The sequence below is a fragment of the Schistocerca piceifrons genome, chromosome 2 (assembly GCF_021461385.2).
Source record: "Schistocerca piceifrons isolate TAMUIC-IGC-003096 chromosome 2, iqSchPice1.1, whole genome shotgun sequence".
Classification (NCBI taxonomy): domain Eukaryota; kingdom Metazoa; phylum Arthropoda; class Insecta; order Orthoptera; family Acrididae; genus Schistocerca; species Schistocerca piceifrons.
The window spans coordinates 556,383,747-556,395,823 of NC_060139.1; the positions used below are offsets into that span (position 1 = coordinate 556,383,747).

General features: G+C 40.7%; 1 protein-coding gene across 3 annotated transcripts in view; it reads right to left on the reverse strand.

Annotated features, from left to right (window-relative positions):
* The window catches only part of LOC124773720 (4'-phosphopantetheine phosphatase), a 158,868-nt gene that overhangs the window by 111,056 nt on the left and 35,735 nt on the right, over nucleotides 1-12,077 (reverse strand). For all 3 annotated transcript variants that reach the window (XR_007014876.1, XM_047249426.1, XM_047249425.1), the window contains exons 5-6: nucleotides 10,654-10,746; nucleotides 7,198-7,369 (exon numbers count right to left, since the gene is read on the reverse strand). Coding sequence is in view for 2 of the 3 variants with exons in the window: in XM_047249426.1 (XP_047105382.1) it covers nucleotides 7,198-7,369; nucleotides 10,654-10,746 (265 nt within the window). In the remaining variant the exon portion in view is untranslated. The remainder of the gene's footprint in view (nucleotides 1-7,197; nucleotides 7,370-10,653; nucleotides 10,747-12,077) is intronic.

Sequence of the window (12,077 nt, forward strand, 5' to 3'; positions counted from 1 at the left end):
TTTACAATGCTGTTCTGACATTCCTCTCTGACAGGAATTACTAAAAATTCTGGTGGGAAAGGATTTTAAAATAATATATTTTAACTTTTAAACTGTGAAAGAAATAGAAAACTACATAATGAAGTCTCAACAAATTAAGGCAAAGATACAGATTCTACTTTCATTCAGTAAAATTTTTCTGGGTTTGTGACCACATTGTCAATATATATAAAACTACCTATGTTTCAGTCCCTGTTGCAAGTGACATTCTTCAGGTTTTTTTTGTTTAATGCTGAATGAGAAAACTTTGTTTCTTATACACCTGCAGACATGGCTATTATCTAATTCTGATAGGCTGTTAATAATTAAGGGGAGGGATGTCAGAAGTTTTTATTAGTGTTTCGATTATTTCTTACTGGTGGAAACCAGACATTTTGATTGGTGTTCGCATTACTGCTTGGGATTGGGGGAAATTGGCGAATGGAAAACCAGGCGGCAGCTGTGATGTGGCATTGTTTTCCTGTTTTCTAGTACCGGCCGAGGCACGCCAGTACTCTGTGTACCTGCGGCCACTACGGTTTCCTGTGCACCTGTGTGTGTTACTTCATGTGAGCTGTCGTCCCTTAACACTGTTATTGCTGGCAGCTAAGATGTCGGAAGTCAGTACCAGTCTTCTCCGTTCATGTTGGCGGGTTGCTTGGTTATTTCTATTGCCTCTCTAATCTTCCTCCTGAAAATAAGAGGCTGTTTCGCACATACACGTGCTTCATCAAAATCAATCTGTTTACCACACTCATCCTGGTGTTCTGCCTTCACTGACTTGGTGTTCTGTCTTAGTCTGGTAAATCTTTCGTGTTCAGATATCCGTATGCTGATGGGTCACCCCGTCTCGCCTACATACACTAATCTACATTCGCACCTGATTTTGTAAACTCCAGCAGCATGTAGTTTGTCAACTGCATCTTTTGTTGTATGAAGAACATCTTTTATTCTGTTACTGCTTCGGAAAAGCAGCTTGATGCCTGCTTGGCAGAGAATGCAAGCACCAATCAAAATGTCGGATTTCCACCAATGAAAAGAAATAATAAAAACACTAATAAAGATCTAACATCCCTCCACTTCATCCTTCACACTCTATCAGAATTAGATAACAGCCATGTCTGCAGGTATATAAGAAACCAAGTTTTCTCATTCAGCAGTAAACAATAACACCCTGAAGAAGGTAGCTTACTACAGGTATCGAAATGTTGGTAGTTTTATATATACTGGCAATGCTGTCACAAACCCAGAAAAAATTTATTGAATGTGACAATGGTCTTGGAAGCCTACATTTATATTTATTCAGGTTCTAATTCCACACTACCACCCAGCACAAGGTTTTATTCCATTAAGAAATTCACTCTAGTGCATATTCCACAACAGAATTACAGTTCCATTCTTAATAGTTAAATGCAAACTAGCCACTAAGAATGGAGTAACACAAAAAATTTAACAATTTCAAACAATATGTTAACAAGGAACTAATATCATAAAGTAACAGCAAATTACCGATGACATGTGCTTTTGAGACATGTTGTCAGTTAGCTATTGCACCACATGAAAGGTATATTTTTTAACCCCCTCCACAGTGTATCTATCTGTTCATGCAAGGCTTAGGGAATATACATTTCAAAATGAAATGTAACTGCTCTAATAGTTAAAATGTGAATGTTGGAGGAACCTATTTGTAATATTTTTGAAACAATTACCTTTTTTTAACATTAGAAAATATTATGTAACTTGACTGATTTTAAAAACTCACCAAACGGTGGCAAGAGAACATCCATATAAAGGATATAATGTATGCAAGCTTTCAGAACCAGTGGCTCATTCCTATGGCAGAAGCATTGAAGGGGAAGGAACAGCAGTGAAGGAAAAGGACAGCTGAGGTTTAGCAAAAGTTTAGACTTCAGAAAAGTCATCCAGAACCACGGGTCTGGGGAGACTTACCAGATGGGATCAGAAGGAAAGACGGATTACTGGGGACTGTACCAGGTGGATTTGAAAACCAGAGAGCTTAAAACTGGAAGATAAGGTAATATGAAAGACAGAAATTACTGCTAGAACGGGTGAAAGGCTAAGTGCATTGTGTGTGATAAAGGTGGCAGGGGGACAGCAAAAAATACACACATCAGAATGAAAGCTGTAGAAAACTAAAATGGGGTGAAGAAAGGAGCAGTGGCTGTGAAAAAATGCTGGGACCTATGAAATTAACATAAATTAAGGCCAGGTGGGTGGCGAGAACTGAGGACATGTTGAAGTGCTAGTTCCCACCTGCAGAGCTCTGGGAAAATGGTGTCTGGGGAAAGAATTCAGATGGCACATGCAGATATAACAGTCACTGAGGCCATGACTGTCATGTTGTAGAGCATGCTCTGCAACAGGATATTGTGTGTTGCCAGTATACACCCTCTGTCTATGCCCATTCACCATAACTGTCAAGTTGGTGGTAGTCATGCCGATGTAAAAGGCAGAAAAGTGTTTACATGACAACTGGTATATGACACATGTAGATCCACAGGTGGCTCTCCCTTTGATAGTATATGTTTTGACAGTTACAGGGCTGATATACGGGGTGGTAGAAGGGTGCATAGGGTAAGTCTTGCACCAGAGATGGTCACAGGGCTAGGAGCCGTAGGGTAGGGAGAAGGAGCATAGGGATTGACGAAGTTATTGAGGAGATTGGGAGGGAGGCAAAAAGCTATTCTAGTTGTGGTCGGCAAAATCTCAGAAAGAATGGACCTCATTTCAGGGCATGATTTTAGGAAGTCATGGTCTTGTCAAAGTAGCTGATTAATGTATTCAAAACCAGGATAATACTGAGTAACAAGTGGTGTACTCCCAAGTTGTTTTTTTGGAGGGACCTGCAGTATCAGGATTGGATGTGATGGCCTGGGAAATCTGCTTTTGATGTATACTGGTGGTGTAATTACATCCAGCAAAGGATGAGGTAAGAATGATGGTGTATTGCTGCAAAGAGCCAGTATCTGAAAAAATACATTTGCTTCAAATGCCAAGGCTGTATGGGAGGGAACGTCTGACATGGAAAGGATGACTCCTGTCAAAATGTAAGTATTGTTTTTTGTTAGTACGTTTCATGTGGACAGCAGGGTGTAGCTGGCTTTTGGTGAGGATGAGATCAACATCAAATGAAGTGGTACGGGATTTGGAATATGACCATGTGAAATTTAACTGGGAGAATGTGTTTAGAGATTTCAGAAATTTTAACAGGTTAGTTTCACCATAAGTCCATATGGTAATGATGTAATCAATGTATCTAAAAAAAAAACAGGTACTGAAGGATTATGTATCCCAGGAAAGCACCCTTCAAGCAATCCATGAAAAGGTCGGCATATGAAGCAGCCATCCTGGTTCCCATGGCTGTACCTCTGATCTGTTTTATGACTGACACTCAATGGTGGAGTAGGATGTAATAGGTTTGGAATCAGATGGGCACTGACTGAGGACATGGTCAGCTGCAGACAGACCACATATGTGGGGGATGTTGGCATACAGAGAGATGAAATCAATAATGGCAAGCAAGGTGAAGGATGGGAGTGTGACAGGCATGGATTTCAGACGATCTAGGAAATTGTTGTATTTGTACTAAGGGTTGCAGGTGTTGAACAACTAAGGCAGACATATGTTCGGTGTGTGCTTTGAAGCCAACAACTATGAGATGACCAGGATGATTGGGTCTGTGGATCTTAGGAAGAAGGTGAATGATCTGGGAAGGTTAAGAAATTCTATGAATTGTGAGGGGCCTGAGGTTTTAAGGCGGGGCTGCACGTCAGTTTGAATCACAAGGATGGGATCTTGATGGCAGATGCTGTATGTAGAGATGTCAAGACAGCTGGTGTAGATCTTCATTAACATACTCCTGGAAGTGAAAAGCAATATCGTGTGGTGATGGACTCCTGGCAGGTAGACTTTATTGCCTGTTGCAAGTCTTTTGACATGACGCTACTTCGGCGACTTGCACATTGATGAGGATGAAATGATGGTGATGAAGATGACACAAACATCCAGTCCCTGAGTGTAGAAAATCTCCAATCCAGCCAGGAATCAAACCCAGGACCCCAGCATGACAAGCCGGAGCACTGTCTGCTCAGCTACGGTGGCAGACACTCCTGGCAGTGAAGTACCTTGCCTGCCAGAAGGATAATGATGGGGTTATCAGATTTTAGGGAATGAAGAGCCTGGATTTCTGCGGAGGACAGGTTAGAGTGATGTTGTAGGGACCTGAGAAAGCAATGCTGGATGTGAGTAATTCTTGTAAGGCTTGTAAGGGATGATTTTGAGGTGGTAGTGGTGGTGGTGGTGGTGGTGGTGGTGGTGGTGGATAAAGTTGGGGTCATTCTTGGAACTGTTCAAGGCAGGGTTCAATGTCAGGTTTGCTGCTGGGAAGGTTTTGGGATTGAATTACGAAGTGATATTTCCAGTTGACATTACGTTTGAAGGAAAGTAAGTCCTTCACCAAAGCAGCAGGGCTGAAAGTAGACCCTTGGATGATACAGATAATTCAGGAGGGAAGAGTGCTTTAGACGAGAGAGAGAACAACAGATTGTTGTAACTAGTTCTCGTGATTATGATTTATTACTGGTTTGGCAGGCAGTGGTGAAGGCTGGGGGATGTTAAGGTGGTTTGACAAGTTCGGTCTGTAGGAGAGGAGTAGTGGTTGATAGGGTGGCTGTTTAGAGAGCTGCAGAGGGACAGGAAGGGAAACACCACTGTTGAGGTAGTTTAGGAGAGGGTGGGATAGCTTTTTGAAGTGAAGTCTGGCAACATGATATCATCCAAAGAAACATGAGGGGCAGATAACTTACAGGACTTTGTAGAAGGAGAGAAGTCTGGTGAAGTGGAAATGGGCAGATGAGACATAAAAGTCACAGATTAGCGGGATAAGTGCAAGGAATTGCTGTATTTGAGACTGTAAAAGAGGCTGATGTTGAGCTGGATTACATACAGAAACAGGGAATTTCAATGCTAGGTCTTTGACAGTAATTCCAGAGAACATACAGGTTTCAAGGAATAGAATGTGGGACCTTAGTTTCAATAGTGTAAAAGCATGTTTTAGAAAAGAACAGATGTAATATGTGATGGGATTCATAATGGCACACAATTTGTTCATGATTCACAGCACTGCACGACATTCTCCCAATCGTCTTTTGCAGATTGTAAAATTGACATTTATTTTCACTCCCACCCCCTCTTACATTGTGTTTGTGCGTTTGTTTCTCATCAAATCACACTGATCGACTAATACTGCTGTCCCCTACATTACTTTACTTGCCAAAGTGCTTTACATTTTCAGAAAGAGGCAGTTATGCCTCTTCCTGTTTGCCCACTTTTTAAAATTTTGTCTCTGTTCACAACTTCTCATACCAATATCTTTCCCCCACTCCAAATATATAGGTCACTTTTCTGGAGAGAAATTTTCGCCCATAATTTTCAAACATTTTTTTCTGAATTTTCCAAGCCATCTCTCCTACCATGATGAATCCCATCACATATTACATCCATTATTTTCGAAAACATGCTTTTGCACTAACAAAACTGAGGTCTCAGATTCTGCTTCCTGCAACCTGCTTGTCCTTTAGAGTTTTTTTGCAAAAGCCTTACACTGAAAGTCCACTTCTGGATGTAAACCTACTCTACACCAACCTCTCCACAGTTTCAAATACAGTAATCTCTTGCACTTACCTGGATAATCTGTGACCTATAATCCTCATCTGCCAATTTCCACTCCACCAGACTTCTCTCCTCCTACAACATCCTGCAGTTATCAACCCCTCAACCTTCCTTGGATGGTTTATCCGCTAAGCCAACTTCGAACTGCAACAACATGTCAGATGTCACCTTCCAGGCCATCACATCCAATCCTGGTACTGCTGACCCATCCAAAAAACAATTTAGGAGTACACCACTTGTCACTCAGTATTATACTGGTCTTTAATACATTAATCAGCTATTTCAAGAAGGCCATGACATCCTAAAATCATGTCCTGAAATTGCCCACCACAACTAGAATAGCTTTCCATCACCCTCCCAATCTCTGCAATATCCTTGTCAAACCCTATGGTCCTTCTGCATCCATCTCCCCACCCTATGGCTCCCAGCCCTGTGACAGTCCCCAATGCAAGACTTGCCCTATGCACCCTCCTTCTCCCACCTGTAAATGGTAAAACATATATTATCACATGGAGAGCAACTTGTGGAACTACACGTCATATACCAGTTGTTACATAAACACTGTTTGGCCTTTTACATCGGCATCACTACCACCAAGCTGTCAGTTAAGTTGGATGGACATAGGCAGAGAGTGTACACTGGCAACACACAATATCCTCTTGGAGAGCATGCACTCCAGCATGACATTCATGACCTCAGTGCTTGTTTCACCCAAACATTCCATCTGGATTCTTCCCCCAGACACCCGTTTCTCAGAGGTCCACAGGTGGGAACTAGCGCTACAACATGTCCTTGGTTCTCGCCACCCACCTGGCCTTAATTTATGTTAATTTCACTAGTCCCAGCATTGTTTCACAGTAGCTATTCCTTTCTTCACTCCATTTTAGTTTTCTACATCTTTCATTTTCTGACGTGTCTATTTTTTGCCGTCCCCCTGCCACCTCTATCACCCACAATGCACTTAGTCTTTCACCTGTTCTAGCAGTAATTTCTGTCTTGCATATTACCTTATCTTCCACCTTTAAGCTCTCACGTTTTCAAATCTCATGCGATGCAGTCTCCAACGATCAGTCTCAACTCGTTCTTTCAGTTAAGTCTCTGGATGAATTTTCTGAATTCTATCTCTTTTTCTAAACCTCACCAGTCCTTTTCCTTCACTACTCTTCCTTCCCCTTCAACCCTTCTGCCAAAAGAAGGAATCACCACCTTTTATATGTGCATTCCCTTGCTGCTGCTTGGTGAGATTTTCTTTATCAGTCCAATTACATTATATATTCAAAAATGGATTACTTTTTTAAATTAGGTCACATGAAACTGCTCCTTTATCCAACAGAAAAAAATCTACACATTAATAAGCAAAAATGCCACACAGTGAATCATATAGTTTAAAAATTGCTACTACAAATCATCAAATAAAACATCTATGACTATGCCTCACACAAAGTTCAGTATATCAGCAATGCGAAAAACTGAACTTTTAGAAATTACCTGCATTTAAATTTCGATCCTTACTGACATGCATGGCCTTCCCAAATGAAGACGCTATTAAGTCAGCAGGCAGCCCCAACATTTTATAATCCCCACCATATATATCACGCACCAACATGTCAACGTTACGGTGATCACCTTTTTCTGCAAGTTCCAATAACTCATCAAAGCCCTGAAAATTAGGCAATAAAATGAAATTAATTCACAAAAATAACATATCTGTCTTACAATTATTATGGCTATTGAATGAAAGGCAGCTACAGGAACACTCCTTTGTGAAATCTAAATAATGCACTCCAATGTCTTAGATCTATAACAGTGGCACCTCACAATTCCTAAAACTTCTAAGCTAGATGAGTAACAAGTGAATGTCGCAGTGAAACAATAACCTGAAATTTTCCAGAATGCTTATCAAGCAATCTCTACTGCTGGTGCATTATCATGTCACCTCGATTAATTCTGGAGCATCCAGATGACAATCGTAGCTATGTGATGGGGTAGGGTGGGGTGGGGCGGGGTGGGGTACAGTGGGGTTGTGGTGGGGCGGAGGGGAATCCTCCTTTTTCGATGATCATTTACGACACGATCATGGCAGGAGCAGGTCTAGCATCAAATCTGGTTTGTACTACACCTTTATCCCTCCCCCCTCTCCCCTGTACCTTCCCACACATTGTGTGTGTGTGTGTGTGTGTGTGTGTGTGTGTGTGTGTGTGTGTGTGTGGTTTTTTTAGAAGATATGTAATAATGTAATATATCGTAAAATATCTTCTCAAAATTTTAAAAAATACTGGAAGCAGTCATGTATGTCAGTATCTTCATTTTTATGTGTCAATATTACTATGGTATTTCTCAATTATCCTGGAAATGTATCTTAGTCATTGAGTAATTACGAATATAAAAGTTCAAATGAGGTTCTAACAAATCCATGCATGAGTTTAATGCCCCCTCCTGCCACCCCTCCTCCTGCCCTTCATGAAATGTCCTTATACTAAAAAGAATTCATGTGTTTCAGTGATCTAATATTTTTTTGTAATCTTTTTAATGAACACACATATGAAATTAATGTATTGGTGGTTAATTCAGATCCTGCCTTAAATTAATCTGGGTTTGATTACTTTATTTAGTCACTATGCTTGTTGCTGGTAGTCTTTTTATTCAATTTGGTAAGTGATTATATCAATATAAAACCATGGCGCATCTGTGGCCAAATGTCCCATTGTTTTTACTTTTTTTCTGCTTAGTTTGCTCTAAATTAATTTTGCTTTTTGTTTTAAGTGTGCTATATTTACACACAACACTTTTTTCCAGTTAGCAGGATAGTTTTTTTTATTATAGCATATCTTCTCAGATAAGTGGAAATCTTTCTTCATGAATACTTTAAATCACTAAGTTGCTCACATTTTGCTCCTTTTTCTTTTCATTGTATCTTTAGGTAATGACAAAATTATATTAACTGCTTAATTGAACAATGGAAAATCCAGAATGGAATGTAAAAAATATTATGAAAAGGATAGTTGCTACTCGTCATATAGTGGAGATACTGAGTCGCAGATAGGCACAACAGAAGACTGTCACAAAATAAGCTTACAGCCAACAAGGTCTTTGTCAAAAATAGACAAAACACACACACACACACACACACACACACACACACACACACACGACCACAGTCTCTGACAGCAGAAGCCAGACTACGAGCAGCAGCAGCAGCGTATGATGGGAGAGGCAACTGGCTGAGGGTAAGGAGGATGCTGTGGCAGGGGGGAGGGGGGGGGGGGGGTGAAGTGCTGCTGGAGAGAGTGCAGGGTCAAGATGGAGAGAGGGTAGGGCAGCTAGATCCAGTCAGGAGGCTACACAAAGGGCAGGGGTGAGAGGGGTGAGGGAAAGGGGGGGGGGGAGGTGGAAAAGGAGAGAAGTAAAAAGACTGGGTGTGTTGGTGGAATAGAGAACTGTGTAGTGCTGGAATGGGAACAGAGAAGGACTAGATGGGTGAGGACAACGACTGAAGAAGGTTGAGGCCAGGAGGGTTACGGATATGTAGGATACATTGCAGGGAGGGTTCCCACCTGTGCAATTCAAAAAAGCTCATATTGGTGGGAAGGATCCATATGGCACAAGCTTGATGCAGTCAGTGAAATTAAGAATGTCATGTTGGGCGGCGTGCTCACCAACAGGGTGTTCCAGTTATTTCTTGCACACAGTTTGTCAATGACCATTCGTGCTGACAGACAAGTTGTTGGTTGTCATGCCCATGTAGAATGCAGCATAGTCGTTGCAGCTTAGCTTGTTAATCACATGACTAGTTTCTCAGGCAGCCTGCCTATGATTGGGTAGTTAATATTTGTGACTGGACTGGAGCAAATTCCCATTCCAGCACTATTCCACCAACTCACCCAGACTTTTTACTTCTTTCCTTTTCCACTGACCCACTCTCCCCCTCTCTCCCCTACCCTCCATCTAACCTCCCGACTGCACCTAGCTGCCCCGCCCTCTCTCTTCACCTTGTCCCTGCACGCTCCCCAGCTGTACTTCATTGTCCCCCACCCCTACCTTGCTATCCCTCCCACCCTCTGCTCCAGCCTCTTCCTTACCTCCATCCAGATGTATCTCCCATCATGCACTGCTGCTGCTGCTGCTTGTAGCCTGGCTTCAGCTGCCAGAGACTGTAGTCATTTGTGTGTGAGTTGTGTTTGCATGAGTGTGTATGTATGTTGTCTATTTTTCAAAAAGACTTTGTTGGCCGAAAGTTTATTTTGCAACAGTCTTTTTGTTGTGGCTATCTGTGACTCAGCATCTCCACTATACACTAACTGTTTCATGAAAACATTTCTGAAGAGACAAAACTGTCACCTATATCTTTCCCCACTGTTCTTCTTGCCAAGTCAACACTTATAATTTAGTTACGCAATATTTTTAATTAGCAACAATTAATTATCTTAATGATTTACCACAATAATTGATGATTTTTGGAAATTTATTTTTGGTTTTACATCTAAACTGCTGAAGGTATATGAATCTAATACCAAGTTGTCAATGAGAGTAGCATTATGCCCTAAACTATGAGAACAAAACTGTAGCAAACCAATCAAACTATTAACTGTGTGTCCTCGCTCTCTACTACATAACAAGTGTAAATATCCCAACAATTACCAGCTCTAGTTACTTCTGTAATGCATTGCTAAGATACTAAGTGTCAATGAAATTTATAATATTTTCTCTTGGTACTTTGATACGGTCTCTAACTGTATACTGTGTGTTCCAGATTTTATACTACAAGCTCAAAACAAATCTCCTTCTAGAATCTCACATATGATGTTGTTTCATACATGTTACCTTGTATTAGTTGTACAATAATAAAGTGAAAACAACAGAAATTATTGACACATACACATGCAATTTTTCAGTTTTAAGCAGTGGGAAATTTATGTAACACCAATGACAAAAAAGAACATATACCTTAGCCTTTGTTAGGAGAGATCCAAGGCCCCAGAATGTTCCTCCTCCAGTTGCTGTGCCTCCAATCCTCTCATAAGAATTGTCAGACTCCACCTGCATTAAAAATTCAAATATATACTAAAATCTGCCCTTAAAGAGCAAGAAATGCTGGTCAGGACAAATACATCTACCTAACTTTAATTATAACTATAGCCTCAATATGTCTGTTAGCTGTTGTGTAGCACACATTCAAAGACTAATATCATTTGCTCCATACTGCATGGTCAAATTCACAACAGTTACAGGAAGTTTCAAACATGTAGTGCTTGTATGAATCAATGCAATATAAGTAGCATTTTTACATCCAATTTAATTGAAAATTCTAATGACACCACATCTAATTTTTTGCCAAATATACACTGAAGCAGACATTGCAACTATTACTGAAGTCTAACCTCAACTGTAAATATACTATACACCTCTTATTATGTTTGTAGTACTTGTAATGTTACCATTATGAAGAGACGGTCCTTTTTCAGCAACTGACATGCACATAGTTTACTTTTTCCAAACTGACTAGAACACACACAGGATGAGCGACAAAAAAATTTTATTCTTATAAGTGTATATGCATTTGATCCTTTCTTCAAGGAGTTTTAGAGCCAAATGAAATGAAGCATTAAACAATTGGAAATATTAGGCATTGTCTAACAGTACATCTATTCATTCATGAAAATTATTGCTACCAATGCACTGCAGTTTGAGAGTAACAGAGATATTCATCAGTGCAAAACTAGAAGGAAAAATGATTTCCACCTATGTACCAGTAAATCTAACGTTAGGGGGGGGGAAAAAAAAGAGTAAAAAAAAGAGTGAAATATTCGGCTATAAAATGCTTACCGAAATAATGTGTCTGACACACAGAAGAAGTGTACATAGACCCACTTGAAAGTGGAGATAAAAGATCTTAGCCAGTGACTTCAATGTCAGCATCATGCAGGTGATATGCAGTAAGTTAGATGAGCATGTGGAACATTCTCCACAACAACTGCCACTATCCCTATCACTTACAATGCATGCAGGCTTTATTACCAATGGACTTGCCTCCACAGTGACAGTTATCTCACTGGTTCATCACACAGGTTACCACAGTGCTCTGATTTCTATCACCCACCAGATTCACAGGTGAGGCTACCTTTAGAAGGGGTGGTATGGCTAACCTTCACAACATCCTTCTGTGGGCTTTGGAGAATCCGCATAGTATGGTGGCAGAGAGCAAAAGATGTACACTGATTCATCCTCAATGTGTGGGTGGGGAATATTGATGACCACCTCATGGTACCAGCCATCCTTCTGCAATGCCTCACAAATGAGGCATATCTGAACTTCTTGCAGATGACCCCCTCCCCCTACCCTGCTGGTAGGCATGTTTTTGGAACTAGTAA